Source organism: Pteropus vampyrus, unplaced genomic scaffold (assembly GCF_000151845.1).
Source record: "Pteropus vampyrus isolate Shadow unplaced genomic scaffold, Pvam_2.0 Scaffold1206, whole genome shotgun sequence".
Lineage (NCBI taxonomy): Eukaryota > Metazoa > Chordata > Mammalia > Chiroptera > Pteropodidae > Pteropus > Pteropus vampyrus.
Window position 1 is genome coordinate 105,086 of NW_011889987.1, and position 26,984 is coordinate 132,069.

The following is a 26,984-nucleotide window of genomic DNA, read 5'->3' on the forward strand; positions in this document are numbered from 1 at the left end:
CTATATCTCACTCAATTTTAGAATTCCCAGTACCTAGCATAGTCACCCAGTAAAAGTTTGTGAGGGAAAATAAAATTCCTTAAAGCAGGGAAGAGTGTTAAAGTCACTATTTTGTAGTGGTTCAACACGTGAGTGGAATTTAGAAACTGGTTTTGCTATTTACCACCTGAGTGATTTCAAATAAGAATTTCCAATATACTAATGAAAACAAGCCTGGTAATATCCTCCTAATAGGTCTGCTGGAAAAGTAAACTGAATCATGCATACGAAGCATTTAGCTCAGCTTAAGCAAGCTGAGTTCCTTACTCATCCCTACCCCAAGTGCCCCTACTCCCAAATCACTCCCAACACATCCTGTGACAATAAGCAAATCATGATTACCCAAGACATGTTTAATTGCATGAATAGAGACAAAAGTCAACTCTTGATAAAAATCAAACTATGGTTCTGTCTTGGAAGTGCCCTGTTGCTTTCTGCTCTTCTTTTAGCGGCAGCATTTCTGGATTTCTTCTGCAAGCCACAGGCAGTGCAAGATGCGTTTCTTTTCAGCAGCTAGTTCCTTTTCAGAGAACTGGCCCAAGAGTTTCTGGACAAATATATTTTGATCTTTCAAGAAAATATTCTTATTGATTCCTACATTTGGTATATTCTCCAGGGACCCAGATTTGAAATGGAAGCTTAAATATCTGTTTCGTTTTAGACCAGGCCCCTTCTCTTCAATCCATGTCAGTGGACTGCGAAAACAAAAGAATCATGTTAGAGATTACACAGGAGCACAGATGGATGCTTGCAGGCACCTGAGCACTTGGTAACAGAGCCTCATTTTGCACCCATCTTCCCTGCAGCTGCTGCTCACTGAGGTAGCTCAGGTGGCATCCTGAACTCTACCAGTCTCTCATAGGTCATGAGTGATTATTTCCAAATTTACTGCCAAATAACTCTTTATTTAATTTTGCTATTAGCCAAGAAAATTTATTCAATGAATTTTGTTGAAAACCAATTTGTTATACAAGAGTTTTTATTCTGAGTCTCATGGATCCCTCTAGGGTACCCAGATATGGGTTACAGACAATCCAAGAACCACTTGATATTGTGTGCAAACTATTTCCATGTGTATGTGCATTTTGGGGGGAAAGAGTTCTTATAGTTCTTTCATCACATTCTCAAAAAAGTCTATGACTCCCCCAGTATATGCCACAAAACACCAGACTCTTCCTGCTGATTAAAAAAGCACTTGTTTCCATTTTAAATTTGCACCCCCCCAAGGCTAATGTCTGCACCCCCGAACACCTAAAATCCAAATAGGATAGCCTCTATTTCTCTAAAGTCTCTTCTTTCTCTCTGTTTATCTATTGCCATTATAGCAGGTAAGAGCTGTATTATCTGCTTAATGAAAAAAAGAGAAGCCTCCTAAGACTTTGAACAAAGTAAGAAGCTTCACTGAATAAGAGAGGAAAATTATAAAATCTACTATCTTTCATATATTCTAAAAACAACACAGAATTAAGGACTTTTAAATGAAATAAAATTTTTAAATAAAAAAATCTATAATTCACCTAAATAAAAGCATCTTTAGTTTGAGATAATCCTTCATATATCTATCTATATGTATATGGCATGTAAATCATAAAATGTAAATAATTTTTGTGCTTTTTATTTATTTTTAAATACTTTTATTTTTGTCTGCATACCATATGTAATTGATTATATAGTCCAATATTTTATTACTGACAAATATTTAAGCTCTTTCCAATATTAAATTAATATGAATGTTCTGTATTCAACATCTTCACACATATATATCTAGTGTATTCCCCTTCTTATAACAAAGTTCCAGGCATGAGATGATTTGGTGTTGGCCTCTGGGTACTTCTCTTTGCTTTCTCATCCCTTTTTTTTTTTTTTTTTCCTACCGTGATGAGTCAGGGTCAAGGACAAGACAACTTTGTTGGACTGTTGTGTTAAGTAATGGAGTTTTCGGTGTGAACAGGGAAAGTGTTAAATCCTGAGCATGCATCAGGATCTCTGGCCTTCTCATGTCCTGCCATTATTCTTCAGATTTCCTTTGTCTTCTCCCACTGAGCTACAATAAATCATGCCTGGGGTGGGCAGGTTAGATCAGCATTGCTAAGAAATCAAGGGAAACTATCATTTTCTTATTTGTTTGCCTGCTTGCTTGTTCTCTGCCTCTAGAGTGATGGGCCATAATAAGGCTTAAGATTTAGGTGTGGGGTTGCAGGAAAAAAGCCCAAGCAGGTCACTTAAGATTGTTTTTGGTGTTGTAGAAAGCTTAGGGCTGCCTCCAACCTGGGTAGAGGATCTCTCCCTTTTGCTAACTTAGCTTACCAAGACCTACACTAGGGCGTGGAGTAAATGTTTGAGAGAAAAAGATCTGAAGTATATAAAGGAGGTAGCCATTCCTATACCCATACATGCAGGGAGACATCAGGAGAGTTGTGGTCCTATATGCTAAAAACTTTAAAAGTCATACTGTTTTCCTAATCATGTATTTAAGTAATGACATTAGCTGTTGGCACTTTACTGCCAAATGGATGGAGCAGAGCTGAGGATAAGACCTAGTCTATTTGTATTCTGGGCTTGGGCAGTACTTAACTCCAGATGTCCCAACCAAAAATGCAAGCTTGAATTCACAAACATCTCTTCTCCTCTCTGTGAAAAACTTTACTTGCAAATATTTGCATTCATCAACCTGGGCACTAACTACCAGCAAAAATGCTTCTTACTTCTCACCTTCTACAGGAAGGTATTCAATCATACCCATATCCCTACTATCAACATGTGTCTGCAAGAATGGTAGAGATTGTGATTTTTCTAACAGTGCTCTTTTGCCTGAAAAACAAGCAGGCATGGGGATGCATGACTTTGGCACCATTCCTACCAACTGGCTTCAACAGAAGTTGAAACTTGCACTTCTTCTATATACTGGCTGTCCACATAAGATTTGAGTTGAAAAAAGTATTCTAATGCTTATTTTTACATAGTTTGAAAACTTGGTAAAATGCAAAGAAATGGGCTTGGGAATAAGTTGCAGTAGGACTCTCAGAATAACTCTGGGATCTTACATCACTGACAGGTAAGGACTATGATAAAGACAAGGCCTAACATGTTTTCTATTTTATTCCTTTCTCATGCTCTTCCTATTTTGGGGGAGAAGTTGTGACAATTTGGGGACTGGAGACAGGCTGCTTAAGTGTAATTAAGTGTGATTCTCACACAATTTGATATTAGTTCTGTGCTCTTGGCAAGCTTTTTAAACTCCTTGAGCCCGTTTCCTAGTTGATAATGCCCACTTCAGAGAGTTGGTATAAAGATTATGAGAAAATCCCTAGGCCTGTACCTGACACATAGTAAGTACTCAATAAACATTAGCTATACTAACACTTGTACAACAGAGTTTCAAGTAATGATTTCTGTCTTGCTAGTCCTTTCATTGTGACCTTTCAAGATCATGCCTCCCCTCTTCCCCATCCTCTGCTATGGTTCTGCTCCATTCCATCGTGTTGTTTGAAGGTAGCTATAACTTAAGAAATTGTGTCTGGAAACAACTGGCAGACGTTCCTAATGTGTAGTAACAAGCCCTGGAAAGACATCTACTTATAGCTGAAATAAAATCTGGCCTGCAGACTGAGATAGCCTTTGAAGAGAGAAAGAAAATAGGCCCAAGCTTCCAAAGCATTCTTCCCAGGCAAAGACAAAAGCCAGAGCTGCATTTACAAGATAAGAAGGCTTTACTTCATCACAATGCATACTATATTATGGGGCATGTAAACCAAGCAGGGACTAATCTGCTTTAAAGAATTGCAGTTCAGCAAGTTTCCTATTCTGGAAATTATTAAAATGATCCATGTGTGAATCAATGATAACCCATAAGTCAAAAGTTCATATTCAGGTCAGGTAAGGAATATAAAAAATAGTAATTAAATTAATAAACTAGTAAAACTAAGGTGTTCAATCTATTAAGAAAAAAAATTTTATGACTCAAATTTTAAAACATAAATGCTTATTACAAACTCTATCAAAAAGATGGTCTAACTTCTAAAAAGTTAATTCCCATGGCTAGTGCTTTTTGTTTTTAATTTTGTTTTGCTTTGTTTTATTGAGATAGTGTTGACAAATAACACTTTATTAGTTTTAGCCTATGGCTGATTTTAAAAGTTCATGGTAAATCCTTTACAGTCCCAAATGTGATGACAAAGATTAATATTAATGTTACTTATTAAATGTTTTAATACTAGATAAAAATAAATGAGATATTCCAAATATTTTGATCCACCTAAGAAAATTTCTCACATCTTTCCATATAACATAGTCTCAGAATTTGAGGGAATGCAAAAATGTCAGGATATTTCCTCCACCTCAATTTTCTAATGAGTAAAATTAATAATAATAAGTATACAACTTTACCCATGTTGTGGTGGAGATGTGAGATTAAAAATGCAATTTGTGAGGTGGAAAGCATTATAGGAATTTAAGAAATTATAATACAGGATTTGCCATGTCCCAAATTCTTACCCAATGCTTGCCTACCCTTGGCTATAACAAGAGTAAATCCTGCTTCCCTTATATCTTGTTTCTTGTCTGACTCCTACTCAATTTCAAGATTGAACATAGCACTACCTCCTCTAAAAAGTATAATCTGACCACTGTAGGTTTCTCCTCCCTGTACTTCTGCAGCACCTTAAGCTAGTTTTAGCTCTGAAGATAGGGGACAACACCTGTCTGTGGACAGGTATGATCATGGCGCAATTCTACATGACCAGCATCAGAGCCAGGGACCACCACTGCTATCACTCCACATGCAGTACTTCCAAGCTCTGCGTGCTTTATCTTCATTTGCGACCTCTGCCTTTTCCTAGCAAAGAGGATACTCCTCAAAATGCACATCAATCAGATTTTATTCAGAGACTCCATTACTTTTCTCTTTTTGTAAATACCCAATGATCTGTTTATTGTACTATCAATAGACACACTTACCTGGAAACTCATATAGAAACAATCTAAAACCCTTGCTGTTTTAAATATTTCAGAGCTAAAATGCTTTTCAAGGAAATTTATAAATATGTTTTTGTTGAAAAAGCCTTGGTATGAGAAGTAAAGAATCAGAACATCGTGGGAACAGTATGTCAGTATGACATGATGCTAAAGTTAATAAATAGAACCTTAAATTTTGGCTACACTGAGAGAGAAATTTTAGCGTGTGATAAGCAAGCAGGATAATGGCAGGATCTAGGTGGTAGTTGTATGAGTGTTCACTGCAAAATTCTTTTAATTTCACCAAATGTCTGAAACTTTCATAAGAAAATGTTGAAAACAATTCACACCACGGAGGCTACTAGATCTGATATTGCTCACCTGTATGGCTTAGACAAACCGCTTATATTCTGTAAGCCTCTATTTACTTACTAGCAACGGAGATCATGTTTGTCTTACAGGGCTGCTGTGAGGATGAAATAAGGCAATATAAATGAAATCTCAGAAGCAGAGAGCCCTTCTGGAGTTGGTGGGTGGGGGTACAGGCTCCTTCTAGATTTACCTTTGTGAACATAGGATGATGTCTTTAAGTTTTTTTCACCTCACCAATTTCTCACAACCTACCGTTTGTTCTCTGTCTCCAAGCACACAGTCATTTTCATATACTGATCTTCCTTTCGCTCTTCCAAAGTGGCAGACACAAGAGAAAGCTCCCCAAAGAGAGAAACCAGCCAGGTCAGGCGAGAAATGCCACTGAATGCGGGGAAGCCAAACCGCTCTTCTTCTAATGGGCCAGCTGTGGGAAATAACAAACACTGTAGGAACTGGGAAGTAAGGGACTGACAACTGGAGAGCAGGGGTGGGGCATACAAGAGTATGACAAGGAGTGAACAGATGCGGTTCGCTGATCAGTACAATGCAACCTTGCCCTCACCACATGGCTATACAAGATGATTAATAATACCGATGAAAACTCAGGTGCCTAACTTTAATTCTTTCATAAAAGTGTCTCAATTTTTTGTTTATTAAGTGTTTTTATTAGAGTACAATAAAACAATTTATTGGAAAAAGCAGTCCATCTAGTCCAAAGGATAATAATAAAAAAAAGGTTTTAGGCTTCTAATATGTATATTCTATGTCAACATGCACTTATACACACATATACACACACATATATATATATACACATATATATCCTCTTCAGTCAGTGATTTTAAAAAGTAAAAGAGAACCCTCAAGCTTATGTTTCTATAAATTCTACATAGATGCATAAATAGCAAGAAAGCGAAAGAAATTGTCAATATCAAGAAAATTGATAGTGTTAAGTGTTTTCTTAGTCTTCATTATTTCCTGAACACAAGTACATTCAAAAGAGTATCTGTATGATGAATCTAATCAAGATACTGCTCCTCTTTCTTCATAGCCTTAATTTTAAACACAACCTAGATTTAAAAGACTTTATACTTGTTATATTACTCTATAAACCAAAGATTTCTTATAACTTTGATATTAACTTAGAGCAATTCATAATTATGAGTATGTTTTTTAAAAATATAAGACATAAATAAAAGTAAACAGGCATCTAGTCGAAATGGTACAATAGGTAAATATTATACTCCCTTCCAGGACCACATCAAAACTACAACTAAATTACAGAACAACCATCCTTAAGCTAGCTGAACATAACTCCTAGAACTAAGGATATAAAGAAGCCATGATGAGACTGGTAGGAGGGGCAGAGATGTGAAATGGGCAGGCCCCCTTCCTGTGGTGTGGTAATTAAGAAATAGAAGTGATATCTTGACAGCAAGGGGTCCCTGAAGAACAAGGGGTCCCAGCCCCACACCAAGCTCCCTAGTACAGGGCTCCATTACTGAGTGCCAGCAGTGGGGCAGTCCTTGACAAGCACTGGGAAGATACAGGTTGGAGCTAAATTTATTAGCATCAGCGTGAGGGCAGGAGGCACAGGGGTTAGGGCAGCTCAAACTGGTGACATAAGTGTTAGAAGATACCTGTTTCTTTGTTGAGGCCTTCTCCACCCAGCCTGCAAGCACAGAGGGGCACCATATTGAGCTCTCCATTAAACTGGTGAATACCAATAGTCCAGCCCTGGCGATTCCTTAAGACCCCGCCCCAGCCAACTATGCTACCATCTAGATTTTTTCCATAAAAAATGCCTAACTCAGTTTGCACTGTAAACTTTCCTAAAATGTCTCGAAAGTTCACAAACCCCAAACAAGCAGTGTCAGGCCTCAGTATGTACTAAATCTCTTGCTAAGTGACTTTAATCCTGGTCCTAGTGGCAGCAACTCTCAGTTCTCAGCTTAGCCTCTCTCAGGTGCCTTCAAGCCTAGGACAGGCAACAATCATCTGCAGATCACTTAGAACCTCCTACCAGGTGGCCCCGAGCTATATACAGGCAGCAGCTGACATTGGCCTGCACCAGAGACCCTCTTCCCAAAAGGCCCCAGAATGAACTGACCCAGTAGCAGGCTTCAGACCATAACAGAACACCACCCAAGTAGCTTCACAAATGACTATCCTAAAAGGCAAACTCAGCAAGCACCAGAGCCCTGCTGTTTTACAGGGGTCAGCCCCTGTAAAACAGCTCACTCACTGTAGTCATGGCCATTCCTCATAGCCAGACAGCCTGAGGGTCATTCACTCTCACAGATATCACGACATCAATCAAAGCTCAACTACAACAGGAAGAAACACAGAATCCACAAAAAGGACACACTTGGAGCATCCAACCGATCAGGTGACCAGGGAGACTATGCCACTGGGCCCCACAGGACATCTACTATAAAAGGCTACTCTGCCAAGATAAGGAGACATATTACATCTACCTAATAATACATAGAATAAAGAGAGGGAGTCAACCAAGACATAGAAATATGTTCCAAGTAGAAGAACAAGACAGAACTCCAGAAAAAGAACATGCAGAGTTCCAAATACTGGTTATAAAGATGCTCAGTCAGCTTGGGAAAAGAGTACATGAATTCAGTAAGAACTTCAACAAACAGATAGAAAATATTAAAATGGAGATAAAAACCATAAAAAATCCATCAGAAATAAAGACTACAATAACTGAAATGAAGAAAACATTAGATGGAATCTACAGATCAGAAAGTCAGAGGATCAAATAAGCAATTTGAAAGACAACGTAGGAGAAAACACCTAATCTGAATGACAAAAAGAAAAAAGAAGGAGGATAGATTAATAAGCCTTTAGGAAAACATCAAGCACACCAACATTTGCATTACAGGGGTACCAGAAGAAGAAGAAGAGAGAGAAAGTAATAGATTGAAAACCTATTTGAAGAAATAATAACGAAAAAATTCCCTAAACTGGGGAAGGAAATAAACATACAAGTCCAAGAAGCACAGAGAGTCCAAACAAAATAAACCCAAAGAGGTCCACACCAAGATAAATTATAAAATATATACCAAAGGTTAAAGACAAAAAGAATTTTAAAAGCAGCAAGAGAAAAGCAACTGGTTGCCTACAAGGGAGCTCCTATAAAACTGTCAGACGATTTCTTAACAGAAATTTTGCAGACCAGAAGGCACTGGCATGAAATATCTTAAGTGATTAAAAGCAAAGACCCACACTGAAGATTACTCTATCTAGCAAGGCTACCATTTAGAAGTAAAGGAAAAATAAAAAGCATCTCAGACAGGAAAAAAGCTAAAGGAGTTCACCACCAAACCAGTATTACAAGAAATGTTAAAGGAAATTCTTTAGGAAGAAAAAAGTAAAAGATTAAATATATAAACAATAAAATGGCAATAACTACTTACCTATCAATAATTACTTTAAATGTAAATGGGTTAAAGGTTCCAATCAAAATACATAGAGTAGCGGAATGACTAAGAAAACAAGACCCATACATATGCTGCCTACATGAGATAGAAAGACATACACAGATAGAAAGACATACACAGATGGAAACTAAAGGGATTGAAATATTATTTTATGCAAATAGAAATTTAAAAAAAACCTGGGTAGTAATAGTTATATCAGACAAAACAGGCTGTAAAACAAAGGCTACGGGACAAGGACACTTCATCATGATAGAAGGATCCATCCATCAAGAGGATATAACCCTTGTAAACACTTATACACCCAACTAAGGATCGCCTAAATGCATAAAGCAAATATTGGCAAACATAAAGGGAGAGCAGTAAGATAGTCATAGTAGATGACTTTACTTCCACATTGACATCAATGGATAGATCATCCAGACAGAAAATCAACCAAGGAACTGCAGTCTTATATAACACGTTATACTGGATATTTTCAATTGATATTTTTAGAACATTTCACACCAGAGAAACAGAATATACATTCTTTTCAAGTGCATATGGAACATTTTCTAAGATAGATCATATTAGGTCAAAAAACTATCTCAGTAAATTTTAGAAGACAAAATTCATATCAAGCAACTTCTCAATTACAATGGTATATATATTTAGAAATCAATTACAAGGAAAAAAAAACTGAAAAACACACAAACATTTGGAGGCTAAATAACATGCTACTAAGCAAAGAATGAGATAACAGTGAGATCAAAGAGGAAATCAAAAGATACTTTGAGAGAAATTAAACACACACACACACACACACACACACACACACACATTGACCTCAAAATATACGGGAAGAAGCTTAAGCAGTTCTCAGAGGAAAATTCATAGCAATACAGGTTTATCTGGAAAAAAAAAAGAAAGAAAGAAAAATCTCAAATAAATAATCCAACCATATACCTAAAAGAAGGAACTAGAAAAGAAGAACAAAGTATGTTGAAAGAAAAAAAAATAATAATAAACATCAGAATAGAAAGAAATGATATAGAGTCTAAATAAACAATACAAAAGATTGATAGGACCAAGGGCTGGTCCTTTGAAAAGGTAAGCAAAATTGATAAAATTTTTAACCAGACTCATCAAAAAAAAAGAGAGGAACGATATAAAAACAAAAGAGAACTGACAGCTGACTCCACAGAAAAACAAAGGATTACAGGAAAATACTACAAACAATTATATGCCAACAAATTTGGAAACCTGAAAGAAATGGATAAATTCTTAGAAATGAACGATTTTCCAAGACAGAAGTAAGAAGAAACAAAATCTGAACAGACAAATAACTATTAACAAAATCAAATTTGTAATGAAAACATGCCTAACAAACAAATGTCTTGGACCAAATGGCTTCACAGGTAAATTTTACCAACCATTTAAAGAAGAATTAATACCTATCCTTCTCAAACTATTCAAAATAAAATGAAGAGGAGGGTAGGCTCCCAAGATCATTTTACAAGGTCAGCATTATCCTGACTCCAAAACTACACACACAAAAAAATTATAGGCCAACATTCCTGAAGATACAAGTAAACAAAAGCATATACCATGTTCACAGACAGAAAAAATTAACATCATTAAAATGTCCATACTACCCAAAGCAATCTATAGATTGTATGTGAACGAACACATACAAAAGAATGAAACTAGATTACTTTCACCATAAACTCAAAATGGATTAAAAACTTAAACGTAAGACCCAAAACCATAAAACTCCTATAGTAAAACAAAGGCAGTATATTTTTTGGCATTGCTCTTATTAACATATTCTTAGATATATCTCCTTAGGCAATGACAACAAAAGAAAAATAAAGAAATAGTACTACATCGAACTAAAGAGTTTTTACACAGAAAAGAAAACCATCGACAAAACACAGACAATTTACTGAATGAGAGACAATATTTGCCAATGATACATTGATAAGGGATTAATATCCAAAACATATTGGGAACTCATATAACTTAATACCAAAGAATCAATGTAACTTAAAAAATGGCCAGTGCACCTGAATAAACATTTCTTCAAAGAGGATATACAGATGGCCAATAGACATATGAAAAGATATTTCACATCACTAATAATCAGAGAAATGCATATTAAAACCACAATACCACCTCATACCTGTCAGAATGATTATTATCAATAAATCAACAAATGATGTATGTCAGAGAGGATGTGAAGAAAAGAGAACCCTCATGAAATGTTGAGGGGATTGTAAATTGGTTAATCTACTATGGAAAACAATATGAAGTTTCTTCCGAAAAGTAAAAATAGAACTGCTATAAGACCCAGCAATTCCACTTCTAGGTATCTGAAGAACTCCAAAACACTAATTTGAAAAGACATATGTACCCATGTTTTTTGCAGAAGTATTTACAATAGCCAAGACATGGAAGCAACCTGTGTCCATCGACAGACAAATGGTTAAAGATGCGGTACATGTATACAATGGAATATTACTCAGCCACAAAAAAAAAAAAAAAAAAAAAAAGAAATCTTGCCATTTGCAACAATATGGATGGACTTAAGTGAATTGAGTCAGACACGGAAAGACAAATACCATATGATTTCATATATATGCGGAATATAAAAAACAAAATAAACAAAACAGAAAGAAAATCATAAATGCCAAATGGTAGGGGGATTTGAGGGATGGGTCAAAAGGGAAAGAGCTTATGATATACAAATTGCTGGTTATAAAAACATTCACATGGACATAAAGTACAACATAGGAAATATAGTCAATAATACTGTAATAACTATGTGTGGTGTCAGATGGGTCAGACTTTGCGAAGTGATCACTTCCTAACTTATATAAATGTCTGATCACTATATTGTACACCTAAAACTAATTTAATATTATATGTCAACTGTAACAGAAAAAAAAAATTTTAAAGGAAACAGAAGTTATAAGTTTCACAGACAACATGGTTTGAAATTAATAGGACCCTAAGTATCAAGCTTACAAAAGAAAGATGGCGTGTTCTGCACTGATTTCCATTTGGTCTTGTTCTTTGGAGAGAACTAAGTAGCCATCAAAAGTTTGAACCCTGTACTCAGAGGCCAAAGCACCAATCTGCCTCTGCCACATAACTGTTGTGACAACTTTGTGAAGCTAATCAACTCCTGAATTTCATTTTTTTAATCTGTATAATGGGGGTAATTAATACCTACTTTATAGAATTAGATATGCATTAACATGAAATAATGTATGTCACATATATAGCATAGTTCCTTGTACAAATTAATGGATATTATTATTTGTTGCCACGACTATAATTATATCATTTTAAATGATGAAGATGGATTTAGAAATGAGGTTCCACTTTATTTTCTGGAAATTCATAAAGAGATTAATAGTTTTACAGTTTAATAATGCCATACCATGTCAGGGTTTCTCTTCTGTAATGAAACCCCACAAGAAATGTGGCCCAGATACTCTAGGGGCTAGACAGATAAGGAGTCCATCAAAGGTGACTGCAAGTGCAGGAGACTCCGGGATGCTCATTTCCTATTGCTAGTAAAGGTGTTCGAAGAATGACCAAGATAAAGTAAATAGCCAAATATATTGTAGATTAAATATTTTGGCTAATGTCCTTATAACATGTTGGAGAATAAAAGGGGCTAGCATGTTCTATTTGTTCCACAAAGAGAAGTATGTTCTCTCTTTCAAGAACCTTTCTCTCAGTCCTTTTTTGAAAGAGATGTTTCATTTTCAACCTCCTATGGAAAAAAATAATTTCTAATTTGTTGAGATTTTGTGAGGGAAAATTTTAGTTAGTAGATTGGGACAGAAGCATAATCATGCTTAAGATTTCTAACACACTTTTTACCCAAGGTCCACCAAACAGTTCAATCACATTTGAGGAAAGAAGAAAAATAGATATTTTCACTGTCTGTGGATATATTAAAAAATCAAACAGGCCCTCAGAGAATCTTTAGGAGAAATAAACCCAAGCTCACATCCTAGAGAGCTAGGAAAGAACCCAGCTAGCATCTTGGACTCACCACTTACACAAGACTTGTAATCCCACCTAAAACTGACCTGTGAAGAGAAGAGATCCTTTCAGCAGGTCTTTACCCATCACTTCTTTTTTCAGGAATGTAAACTCTTCCATCAAAAGTTCCACGTGTTCTTCATGCAAGACCTTCCCTATCATTATGAAAATGGAGTAAAAAAGGTAGTTATCATCAATTATATAACTGGGTATCCCAGAGTCTAAGTCTGTCTTCCTCTAGCACAGAAGGACATACAGACCTCGGAACCACTCTGGGCATCAGTACATCCTTATGCACCCCAGGTGTAGGTAGTACCAGTTCTAAGATTACAAGAGAAATGAAAATCTAAGAAAGCCAGATAGTATCCAATTTCCCCAAAGTCAAGATGAGATCAGGGAAGTGTCTGAGAGCCATCTGAGTGTTAGCTCCTGTTCTAGAGCCATCTGAGTGTTAGCGCCTGTTCTAGAGAAAAGGGGATAGTGTAGCATAAAAATCTAAGAAACATGAAGAAGAAAAGGGATTATTGGGATTGAAGGAGAAGTACTAAAATTAGACTCTTATTTCAAAGAATGGGAAGAACCAGATAACTTTTTAATATTATCCAGGTTTGAAAGAGGACAAAACCTTAATATTTATAAAAATATTTTGGATTCTAAAAGAAATTTGTTAGAGAACATTTTGACATTGCCAGATGGGAGGGGGATTGGGTGGTGAATGAGAAAATAGTCATCGGGATATAAAGTAAAGCATAAAGAATATAGCTAAAAATATTGTAATAACTGTGTATAGTGTCAGATGGGTACTAGATTTATCAGGGTGATCACTTCATAAGTAATAAAACGTCTAATCACTATGCTATATACCTGAAACTAATATAATGTTGTATGCCAACTGTAATTGAAAATTTTTAAATCTGTTAAAAATTTTTGATCAGGTGGCTTTTTCATATCTAGGCTAGAAGTTTCATAATTGACCAAAACTATTTTGTGATTAAGTGCCAAGTGTGGTTATGATCTACACTTTCACACAGAGAGAAATCGGCCACTAGAAGATATTCCTGAGATAGCAGCCTTTGCTTAACCCAGATTCACATAAAATACTGCAGAATATGCTGGGTTTGTTCTGCACATCACTGAGTAGGCAAAGACTGCATCCTGAATCTCTAGAGAGTTAGGTATGTGGGAGAGTGTGATCCCTTTCACCCATTCCCTAACCCATAAATGTTGCAAACAAAGCTTCTTACAATAAGCAGAAGTTCTCTCCTGTGGGTGATTTTGCCCATATGTGCATGCTTATGAGGGGAGGTTTGGCACCTGGGAAGTTGAACCATGCTTCAGAGCATGTTATATTCTCTCTAGCATTATTTCTATACTTCTATTTATGTATTTCCATATCCATGGTCATTAAAGCAACTTTATACATTTCAACTGCATCTTTTGTTGCTTTTCTATCATTCGCTCAATGCTCTATTGTGATACACTCATGCAACAACCAATGTATAGACATACATACACTCAAGCACACAAATTTATATACATATATTCCCATGACTCTTCAATAAAAGAATTTAGAAGCGGAGATACCTCAAAAGCAATGAACACACCTAGTATACAAATCTTGGCATCAAAATATCATTTATTTCACCTTTGATGGGACTATAAATTGATACAGCCACTATGAAAAACAGTATGGAGTTTCCTCAAAAAACTAAACATAGAACTACCATATGATCCATCAATGCCACTTCTGTATACTTATCTGAAACAGGAACATTAATTCAAAAGATATATGCACCCCTATGTTCACTGCAGCTTTATTTACAGTAGACAAGACATGAAAACAACCTAAGTGCCCACTGATAGATAAGTAGATTAAAAAAATGTGGTATACATACAATGAAATATTATTTAGCCATAAAAAAGGAAAGCTTGCCATTTGAGACAATATGGACCTTGAGGGCATTATGCTAAGTAAAGTAAGTCAGACAGAGAAAGACAAGTACTATGTGATCTCACCTATATATGAAATCTAATTTAAAAAAAGGAACATAAAACCTCTTAGGTACAGAGAAGAGATGAGTGGTTGCCAGAGGTGGGGGGCTGAGAGATGGGCAAAATAGGTGAAGGTAGTCAAAAAGTACAATCTTCCAGTTTTAAAATAAATAAGACCTGGGATGTAATTATAGCATAATGACTATAAATAGTACTGTACTGTATATTTGGAAGTTGCTAAGAGAGTAGGTCTTATGAGTTTTCATAACAAAGAATAAAACTGTAATTATGTGTAGTGCTAAATGTTAACTAGACTTATTGTAATGATCATTTCATAATATAAACAAATATCAAACCATTATATTGTATACCTCAAACAAATATACCTCAGTTTTAAAAAGAATGAATAAGAAAATACCATTCACCACCAAATAAGCTAGAGCTCCTTGAAATAATGGCTAATTGCAGGGCTGGGGCAGAGAAAGCATATCATAAACATAAACCATTTTATATCATAAAGCAAGGAATTGCCCAGAGAATAATGGAAATATAACAAAATGACACAAAGAGCCAGCATGAAGAGGTCCTCATTGACCAAATATGAAAGAATTTGAACATCAAATAATGAAAATGAATATATAGTCCATTGAATTAAAAAAGGAAGCCATAAATTCATGCTAATATTAAGAAATTAATAATCAGAAAGTGTGATAAATAGTGGATATTTACCAACTTTCAAACTACCTCCTCACAACATAATCACTAATTACAAGGGGAAAAAAAAATAACTTTCATTGGAAAGCCTAGCAAGTATGTTCTCCCTTCCAAGAATCTTTCTCTCAGTCCTTTTTTGAAAGAGACGTTTCATTCTCAACCTCCTATGGAAAAAAATAATTTCTAATTTGTTGAGATTTTGTGAGGGAAAATTTTAGTTAGTAGATTGGGACAGAAGCATAATCATGCTTAAGATTTCTAACACACTTTTTACCCAAGGTCCACCAAACAGTTCAATCACATTTGAGGAAAGAAGAAAAATAGATATTTTCACTGTCTGTGGATATATTAAAAAATCAAACAGGCCCTCAGAGAATCTTTAGGAGAAATAAACCCAAGCTCACATCCTAGAGAGCTAGGAAAGAACCCAGCTAGCATCTTGGACTCACCACTTACACAAGACTTGTAATCCCACCTAAAACTTCACCCACCACTGCTTTTTTTCAGGAATGTAAACTCTCCCATTAAATCTAATTTATTTGTTTAAAAGTCTACACTTTAACCAAATAGTATCATAAGTAATGGACAAATTGAAATTGGATAGCACCTGATAGGACTCAACACAAAGAACACAAAACGACTTCTATATTTCTATGAAAAATGCATACCCCAAAAATAATCATAAAGAAACATCAAGCAAACACAAATTTAGGAACTTTCTACAAAATAACTGGCCTGTGATCTTTCTAAACACCAAGGAAAGACTGAGGAACTGTCCAGAGTAGAGGTTAAAAATGACATGCCATCATGGACATGTACAATAGACTAGAGGTTACCAGAGGGAAGTGGGGAGGGGGAAGGTGGGAGGTAGATGGAGTAAAAGGGGTCAAATACGTGCTGACGGAAAGAAATCTAATTATGGGAGGTGAAAGCACAATGTGTACATGTGTGTATGTATATATTTATATATGTATACACATGTATGTGTGTATATATACATATATACACACACATATATATATATATGCCTTATTGTTAAAAACGTAACACTGAAACTACCAGATGTAGTTAACCAATGTCACCATAAAAAATAAATTTAAAAAATAAATAAAAATAACATCAATAAAATTTAAAAATGACATGCCAACTGAAAACTATATATGATTCTGAACTAAATCATTTTGCTATAAACACTGTTATTAGGAAAATTGGGAAAATGTGAATGGAGTCTGGAACTATGTTAATTTCCTCATAATTTTTCATTTTTTAAAATTGTAGAATAACTGACAAATATAATTGTAAATATTGAATGTGTATGACAGGTTGATTTTATATACAGATACATGTTGATTTGATACACATACACATTGTGAAATGATTACCAAGATCAAGATACTTAACACCACATTATTTCATATAGTTAATTACTTTTGTGTGTGTGAGGTGAGAATGCTTAAGGTCTACTCTCAGGAACTTTCGAGTATACACAACTGTCTTATTAACTATAATCACCATGATGTGCAATAGATTCTCAGAACTTATTCTTATAACTGACTTACATTGCCATATTCTCCCTTCTTTCTCAGCCCAGGTAAGTACCATTCTAATTTCTGTTTCAATGAGGTTTTTGTTTGTTTGTTTTATGATTCTACATACAAATGAAACCATGATATTTGTCTTTCCCTAACTGGCTTTTTTAGCAAAATGTGCTCCAGGTTCATCCATGTTGTTGTAAATGGCAAGATTTCCTTCTTTCTCATGATCAAATAATATCACATTGTATTAACATATGCCACATTTTCTTTATCCTTTCCTCCATCAAAGGACATTTAAGCTATTGTGTGAACAATGCTGCAATAAACACGAGGGTGCATATACCACTCCAATAAAATTATTTAAATTCCATTGGATCTATACCTAGGAGTGGAATTGCTGGATCGTATAGCAGTTCTTTTTTAATTTTTTGAAGACCCACCATACTGTTCTCCATAGTGGCTGCATCAATTTGCATCCCCACCAACAGTGCACCAAGGTTCCCTTTTGTCCACATCATTGTCAACACTTGTCTTTTTTTTTTTTTTGAAGCAAAATTTCCATTCCTTGATTTATCATTCATTTATTCATCCACCCATGCATTCGATTTATCAAATATTTTTGAGCATATTCAATGTGCCCAGAACCATGCTAATTTCTCAACTTAACTGTATAAAAAGTTTTCAGCCTTCCAGGATAATTGTTTAATTTGTGAGCCCAATAAAGTCATCCATGCCTCTATTCTGTGATCTGCAGGAAATCCACTCAGTGTTTCTAATAACTGTGTGAGGAGGTACCTATGCCTGCTAGTGTCACTACTTTCTCTGAGCTCTAAGATGGCTTGGGCTCCCCATCATTTTCTCCTCCCTTCTCTATCTACTCCTGCTGCTATGGCTATCTGTACTCAGGTTTGCATCAAATTATAGGCACATTCCCTCCCTTAATTGCCCAAGGCTGCAATCGGAGGGTAGAGGTAAACAGATCACAGTGATGTTGTACAAGTCATCATGAGAGTATTATAACATAGAAAAGGAAACTGTAAGTGAGATGTTGGCTATCACTGCTCCAAAAGCACCTCCTTCAGCCACAGCCAGGTGCCCTCTGGCTGGTGCATCCACTCCCACCCATCCATGCTTCCCTTCCCCTCACCTCAGGTTCCTCACTAGAGAAAAGCGGAGAAGACTAAGCAGCCAGATGTCTCCTCAGGGGTGTCCAAGCCCCCCAAGGGCTTTTTTTCATGTTGCCGTTATTTATTTAGATGTTTGATACATATTTTTTTCTTCTTAAAGAAGTCCAACATTTTCTGTAATACTGACTTAGTAGTTACAAATTCCTTTAGCTTTTTTTTTTTTTTTTTTGTCTGGGAAGCTCTTTCTCTGTCCTTCAATTCTAAATGATAACTTTGTTGGGTAAAGTAATCTTGGTTGTAAGTCATAGGTTTTCATCACTTTGAATATTTTGTGCCAAGCCCTTCTAGTCTGCAAATTTTCTGTTGAGAAATCGGCTGACAATATTATAGACATTCCCTTATATGTAATAATTGCTTTTCTCTTGCTACTTTTAAGATTCTCTCTTTGAAAATTTGTACTTTTTGATTTAATTCACTATATTCTCCCTTCCCTCCCAGCCCAGGTAACTACCATTCTAATTTAACCCTTGGCATTTTAATTATGATGTGTCTTGGTATGGGCCTTTTTGGGTTCATCTTGTCTGGGACTCTCTGAACTTCCTGGGGTTGTATTTCCCTCTCCAGATTAGGGAAGTTTTCCATCATTGTTTCTTCAAACAGGTTTTAATTCCTTGCTCTCTCTCTTCTTCTGGTACCCCTATGATGTGAATGTTGCTATGTTTGATGTCATAAAGGCTTCTTAAACTTTCTTCATTTTTTTGAACTCTTTTTTTTTGTTGTTGCTGGTATGATTGGGTGTCATCTGCTAACCTATCCTCTTTATTGCTGATTAGATCCTCCATTTCATCCACTCTGTTGACTCCCTCTAATGTACTCTTCACCTCAGATATTGTATTCTTCATTTCTGACTGGCTTCCTATTATGTTTTCTATCTCCGTTTTCATGTTTTGTTTTTGGTTTTTGGTCCTTTTGTTAAAGTTCTGAGTGCATCTACTCTTCCCCTAAGTTCCTTAAGCATCCTTATAACCAGTGTTTTGAACTCTGCATCTGGTATGTTGCTTGTCTCAATTTCGATGAATTCTTTTCCTGGAGTTTTGTTCACTTCTTTGATATGACACATGCTTGTCTCTCCATTTTGGCTGCCTCCCTGTGTCTGTTTCTATGTATTAGGTAGAGCTCCTAAGTCTCCCAGTCTTAGTATAATGGCTTTATGTAGTAGGTGTCCTGTGGCACATACCTGGAGGGTGGGCCAGTTGCAGGCCAAGTTCAGCCACAGCCTGTGCAGTGATTTCTGTTTTGAGGTGACCTGTTATTTGAGGTGATCTAGTTGCAGGGCTTCTGTTCAGCCAGACCTCTGGTGACTCCGTGTATTGGTTGCTCTGTAGTTTTATAATTTTTGGTGTCACTAGAGGAGGTATGCACATACACTACCTTCTACATCATCTTGAATTCTACAACGCTTGTCTTCTTGATGATAGCCATTTTAACAGATGTGACATATCTCATTCTAACAGATGTGACATGATATCTCATTTTGGTTTTGATTTTCATTTCTATGGTGATTAAGAATTTTGAGCTTTTAATATATCAGTTGGCCGTTGGTATGTCTTCTTTGGAAGTATGTATATTTAATTCCTCTGCTCATTTTCTAATTGAGTTATTTGTTTTTTATGAATTCTTTGTATCTTAGATATTAACTCCTTATCAGGTATACATTTTGCAAATATTTTCCCATTATGAAGGTTGTCATTTCTTTATTATGGTAAAAAACATTTCTACTATATATACCTAGTTTGTTGAGAATTTTTATCATGAAAAGATGTTAAATTCTGTCCAATGCTTTTTTTGCATCAAGATGATTATATTTATCCTTCATTATATTTATGTGGTGTATCACATTTATTGATTTATATACATCGAACTATTCTTGCAACCCAGGGATAAATCCCACTAGATTATGGTTTGTAATCCTTTTAATGTGCTCTTGAACTTGGCGCTAGTATTTTGATGTGTATATATGTAAAACTGTTATATCCTCCAATGAACTGATAACTTCATCATTATCTAATGACCTTTTTTTTTTCTTGTTAAAGCGTTTGACTTAAAGTCTATTTTGTTTAAAGTATGGCTATTCCTGCTCTCTTTTGATTTCCATTTAAATGAAATATTTTCCATCTTTCACTGTGAGTGTTATAAAGCTTAGGTGAGTCTTTCGTAGGCAGCATGTAATTGGTTTTTTGTTTTGTTTTTTTTAACCCATGAGCCATTCTATGTCTTTTAAATAGAGAATTTAAACTGTTTAAGTTTAGAGTAATTACTGATAGGTAAAGGCATTGCCATTTTGTTAATTGCTTTTGTACTGTTTCATATTTTCTTCCTTTCTTGCTCTCTTTGTGAGCTGATAATTGTCATGGTATGCTTTGATTCTTTTTAAAAATCATTTGTGTATATACTATAGGTTTTTTCTTTGTTATTACCATGAGACTTTCATAATACATCTTATAGTTATAAAAGTCTATTTTAAGCTGAGAGCAATTTCAATTGCATAAAAGAAATCTACAAATTTACTCATCCCCTCCATTTTTGCTGGTGTCTCAATTTACACCTTTTAATAGTGTCTATTCATTACAAAATATTGTAGCTGTAGTTATTTTTAACACTTATCTTTTAACCTATATACTAGAGTTCAAAGTGATTTACAAAGTACCATTGCAGTATTACAGTATTTTGTATTTGACTCTATTTGAAATTTGATCTTCATCAGTGAATTTTATACATTCATATATTTTCATGTTACTAGTCAGCATCATTTCAGTTCAGTTCAAAGAACACCCTTTAGCATTTCTTATAAAGCGAGGTGAAAAATTCCTTCAGATTTTATTTGTCTAGAAGAGTCTATCTCTCGTTCCTTTCTGAAGAACAGCTTTCCTGGGTAAAGTATTCTCAGAGTAGTGCTGGTTTCATAAAATGAGTTAGGAAGTATTTCCTCTTCTTCAATTTCTTGGAAGCATTTGAGAAGGATAGGTATTAAATCTTCTTTGAATGTTTAGTAAAATTCACTGGTGAAGCCATCTGCTCCTGGACATTTCCTTTTTGGGAGGTTTTTGATGACTGTTTCAATTTCCATACTGCTGATCAGTCTATTTAGAATTTTTGGTTTTTCATGAGCCAGTCTAGGAAGGTTGTATCTTTCTAAGTACTGGTTCATTTTTCTAGGTTGTTAAATTTGGAGTTATATAATTTTTCATAGTATTTTGTATAGTCCTTTGTATTTCTGTAGTGTCTGCCATAATTTCTCCTGATTTTTCATCCCTGATTTTATTTGTGTCCTTTCTCTTTTCCTTTAGTGAGTCTAGCCAGGGGTTTGTCAATTTTATTAATCTCAAAGAACCAGCTCTTTGTTGCATTTATTTTGTTTGTTTGTTTGTTTTTTATTTCGATTAATTCTGCTCTAATTTTGATTATTTCTTTCCTTCTGCTGACTTTAGGCTTCATTAGTTCTTCCTTTTCTAGTTTTTTAAGATGAAGTGTTAGGTTATTTGGACTCGTTTTTGTTTTTTGAGATAGGCCTGTAATGATATGAACTTTCCTCTTATTACTGCTTTTGCTGTGTCCCAAAAGCTTTGATACTATCATTACCATTCATTTCTCTTGATCTCTTTTTATTTTTTCTTTGACCCAGTTATTCTTCAGTAGCTTAATCTCCATGCATTTGTGGTTCTTCCTGTTTTCTTTTTACAGTTGATCTCCAGCTTCAAAGCATTATGATCAGAGAATATGGTTGGTATGAATTCAACTCTCTTACATTTGCTGAGGCCATTTATGTGTTCCAAAATGTGGTCAATCTTTAAGAATGTTCCATATGCACTAGAGAAGAATGAACAAGCAGATGTTTTGGGATGAAAGGCTCTATATATTTCAATTATATCTAGCTGGCCTAATATATCATTAAAGATGTTATTTCCTTATTCGTTTTCTGCTTGAATGATCTATCCATATGTGACAGTGGAGTATTTAGGTCCCCTTCTATTATAGTGTTCTTGTCAGTTTCTCTCTTTGTTAGTAATTGCTTTATATATTTTGGGGCTCCCTGATTGGGAACATAGATATTAATAAGTGTTATGTCTTCTTGATGTAAAGTTCCCTTTATCACTATGAAGTGTCCTTCAGTACCTCTTTACCGTTTTTATCTTGAACTCCGTTTTGTCTCATATAGTACAGCTACACTCACTTTTCTTTGAATGTCATTTGTTTAGATTTTTTCCCACCCTTTCAAGTCTATATTTGTCTTTGGAACTGAAATGTGTCTCCTGTAGGCAGCATATGATTGAGTCCTGGTTTTTTAATCCAATCTGCTACTATATACCTTTTTATTGTTGAGTTCATCCCATTTATATTTAGGGTGATTGTTGAAATATGAGATTTTCCTATAGCCTATAGATTTTCTTTTGTCTTCTGGTAGCTCTGGTTTCCACTGTTTCTTTGCCCTTGCATTTCTGTCTGTCATTTTAATTTGGTGGGGTTTTGTGGATTTTCCCTCTGGTCCTTCTTGTTTTATTTTGTGTATCTCAGTTCTGGGTCTTTGGTGTGTGGTTACCATTATGAAAAATATAGTATATGTATATGTGTGTGTGTATATCCATTTTCTCTGTGTGTGCCTTATCTCCATACCCCTTTGTAAATCTGGATCTTTGCTCTCTCCCTTTTTTGTTACTGTTGTCTCAAATTGTCCCTATGTATGCTCTAAATTCATTTCTAAAATGCAATAGCAATTATCTTCTTAATGTTTAAATTTCTAATACCCTGTTCTTAATAAGGGTTGCACTATCCTTCTTTTGTCTGCCTGTTGATTGTCTAATAGTTAAGTATTTTTCGTCCTTTTGTCTCAGGTGGGATAACTCCCTCCAGTATTTCATGTAATGTAGGCCTTGTAGTGGAGAATTCCCTCAACTTTTGTAGGTCTGTAAAGGTCTTTATTTCTCCTTCATTTCTAAAGGAGAGCTTTGCTGGATATATTATTCTTGGCTGATAATTCCTTTCACTTAATAGTTTGAATATTTGGTTCCACTCCTTTCTTGCCTGTAAAGTTTGTACTGACAAGTCCGAAAACAGTCTGATGGGTTTTTCTTTATAGGTTACTGTTTTCTTTTCCTTGGTTTCCCTGAGAATTCCTTCTTTGTAATTTTTGACAATTTTAGTACAATGCGTCTTGATAAAGGCCTTTTGGGGTTGAGATAATTGCGTATTCTTTTAGATTCTTGGGTTTGAAGATCCAGTTCTTTCCTTAGATTTGGGAAATTCTTGTCAACTATTTGTTTAAACATGCTCTCAGTTCCCTTCTCCTTCTGGTATACCCATTATTCTTATGTTGCTTTTCCCGATGGTGTCAGATAGTTCTTGTATAGCTCTTCTATTTTTTTAATTCTCAGATCTCTCTTCTTCCTTCCGAGTCATGCCTAGATTTTTTCTTAGATATTACTGATGTATTCCTCCATGTGGTCAGCTCTATTTCCCAAGCTTGCTATTTCATTCATCTCTTTTAATGTGTTCTTCATCTCCAGAAGTTCTATTTGGTTCTTCCCAAGGGTTTCAATCTCCTTGCTAAAAAAAAAAAATTATTTTTCTGGTCTACCTTGATTCACAGTTCTTGGAACTGTCCTTATCTTGCATCTCATTGAGTTTTTCATAAGTACAATCCTGAATTCTCTGTCATTTAGATTGTATATTTCCATGTCTTTAAGCTTATTTTATAGAGCTTTTTCTCTTTCTTTCTGAACTGCCTTGTAACCTTGTTTATTCATGGTGTTTGATGAATTATTTCTCCACCTGGGCATTAATTGGTGTGTACTCTGCTTTTTTTTCCCCTGAAAAAGATGATTATACAAAGTCTCTTTAATCAGATGATAAGAAGGGGGGTTGCTTTTGATTTCTAGTATGTAGTGTCCAAGCTCTTGGATATCTCCTTTGAGGCTAAGAATTTTTTTTTCTTTTTTCTTTTCCCCAAACATACTATATATTCGATCCATGATCTGAGCTCCTTGGTCCCAGCACCTGTCTGTGGTACCAGCCGTGGTTTATGTTTCTGTACTAGTTGTACAAATTTCCCTGAGGCTCCATAGTGCTAAATCTGGGAGAATATGGAGTGGGAGGAGGGTGTGCGCTGGGTTGATGTGGCGGGGGGCGGGGGCGGGGTGCACTGTCAGGGTCCATATCTCAGTCTCCTACTTGGCAGTGGTGGCTGCTAAGACACAGCTGTTGCCCCTCTGCACTAGTTCCTGCTCTGATTTCTGCCCTGATCCCTGGGCTCTGCTGTGTAGAACACTGTGATCCCTCAGGCAGGGCTGTTTGGGGAAACAGCCACAACTTCTCCCTACTTCTGCAGGAGCTCCAGCTGCATATGGCAGCTTCTTTATTCCTCCTAATATACCCCCCAGACTTGCGGGGTTCTGACCTTTTGAAGCTCTGATTAACAGATCTCTTAGATGTGCTTATGTGCAAGTTGGGTGTTATTTGCTGAGTTTTATATATTCAGCTTATTTTTATTTCAAGGGGAGAAATCTGAGGCGATCCCTCACTCTGCCATGCTTCTCGATATTTTTAATGATTTGTTTTATTTGATATTTCTATTTGCTTTACTATTATAAAGCAAATTATGCTCATTACAGAAAACACGAAAATACATAACATACGAAAAAATAAAATCACCTAATAACTACTACTAAACAAATTGTCCATACATTTGTATTTTTCTTAAAAATGCTATACAGATTTGTAATTTTCATTTTGAACTTAGCTATGTATAATGTACCTTCTCTTATGACGATAAGAATCTTCATGATTTTTAGAGCCTGCACAGTATTCCACCTGATGAATATACCACAATTAATCATTAACCATTCTCTTACTATTGAATACCCAATTTGTTCACCTTTTATTTGCTTGTATAATGTAGGCATAAATACTTCTGTACAAAAAGTTTTTTCTCATACATCTATAAAATAAGATTTACAAAAGATTTGAACTTTTTACTGTTCTTAGATATTTTGACTTCCAAATAGCTTTTAATAATGTTGCATCTGGAGCCATTCCACTTGAGTTAAAATCCTCTCTCTTCAACTTTTACTGCCCTCACTCTTTTAAACTTATTTAGTTTAGCTGTAGTAAAACCATAAAACATAAAATTTACCATATTAACAATTTTAAAGTATACAGTCCAGTAGTGTTAACTAAATTCACTCTATTGTACAAAAGATCTATAGAACGTTTTCATCTTGCAAAACTGAAACTCTATTCCCACTGAACAAGAGCTCTCCAAATCCACCTCCCCTTATCCCCCAGCAACCACCATTCTATATTGTTTCTATGCATTTGCCTACTCTAAATACTTCGTCTTTCTGTGACTGGCTTATCTCACTTATTATAATGACCTCAAGGTTCTTCCATGCTGTAGTTTGTAACAGGATTTCCTCCTTTCTTAAGGCTGAAAGATATTCTATTGTACATTTTCTTTATCCACTCATCTATCAATGAACATTTGGGTTGCCTACACCTCTTGGTTATTGTGAATAATGTGTTATGAACATGAGTATGCATCCAGATCCTTTCATTCTTTTCAGTATATACCCAGAAGTGGGATTGCTGGATTATATGTTTATTCTATTTGTAATTTTTTCAGGAACCTCTATAATATTTTCCATAGTGGCTACACTATTTTATATTCCCACCATTATTGCACAAGGGTTCCAATTTTTCCGCATCCTCACTAACAATTGTTATTTTCTGTGTTTTTGCTAAATAGTGGCCATCCTAATGAGTTTAATGAGATATATCATTGTGATTGTGACTTACGTTTCTCTAATCATAGTGATACTGAGCATATTTTCATATGACTGTTAGCCATTTGTACACCTTTTGCATAATTTTTAATCAGGTTATTTTTGTTGCTGTTGTTGAGTGGTTAAGAGTTCTTTATACATTCTGGATGTTAATCTCTTATCAGATATATGATTTACAAATATATTCTCCCCTTCTGTAGGTTGCCTTTTCACTCTGTTAATTATTTGCTAATCAGAAATTTTATTGAGTGCAAAATCTCACTTATCTATTTTTGTTTTTGTTGCCTGTGCTTTTGATGTTACATTCAAAAAATCACTGCCATAGCCAATGTCCAGAAACCTTTTACATATGTTTTCTTCTAGGAGGTTTATAGTTTTAAGTCTTACATTTAGATCTTTAATCATGTTTAAGTTAATATGATGTAAGGTAAGGATACAGCATCATTCTTATACACATAGATATCCACTTTTCCAACACTATATATTGAAGAGACTGTCCATTCCCCCATTGTGTGGTCTTGGCACCCTTATCAAAGATCATTTGACCATATACAAGGGTTTATTTCTGGGCTCCCTATTCTATTCTATTCCACTACGTGTTCATGTGAGTACCACACTGTTTTCATTACTATAGCTTAGTGATATGTTTTGAAATCAGGAAATGTAAGGACTCCCACCTATTTCTTTATTCTTATTAACATTATTTTGGCTATTAGAGGTCTCTTGAGATTCCACATAAATTTGGGGGTGATATTTTCTATTTCTGCAAAAAAAAATGTCATTGATATCTGGATAGGGATTGTACTGAATCTATAGATAGCTTTGGATAGTATGGACATTTTAATGCTATTAAGTCATTCAACCCATGAACACAGGAAGTGTTTCCAGTTCTCAAGTATTTTCTCCTTTTTGATGCTACTGTCAATA

General features: G+C 35.3%; 1 protein-coding gene across 4 annotated transcripts in view; it reads right to left on the bottom strand.

Annotated features, from left to right (window-relative positions):
- Nucleotides 1–371: 371 nt before the first annotated feature.
- The window catches only part of BLVRA (biliverdin reductase A), an 84,899-nt gene continuing 58,286 nt past the window's right edge, over nucleotides 372–26,984 (bottom strand). For 3 of the 4 annotated variants that reach the window (XM_011386355.2, XM_011386354.2, XM_023526594.1), the window contains 3 exons: nucleotides 12,902–13,009; nucleotides 5,617–5,788; nucleotides 372–734 (listed from right to left, as the gene is read on the bottom strand). In XM_011386355.2, the coding sequence (XP_011384657.1) occupies nucleotides 485–734; nucleotides 5,617–5,788; nucleotides 12,902–13,009 (530 nt within the window). In that variant the 3' untranslated portion in view covers nucleotides 372–484. The remainder of the gene's footprint in view (nucleotides 735–5,616; nucleotides 5,789–12,901; nucleotides 13,010–26,984) is intronic. The other variant, XM_023526593.1, reaches the window with a different exon arrangement.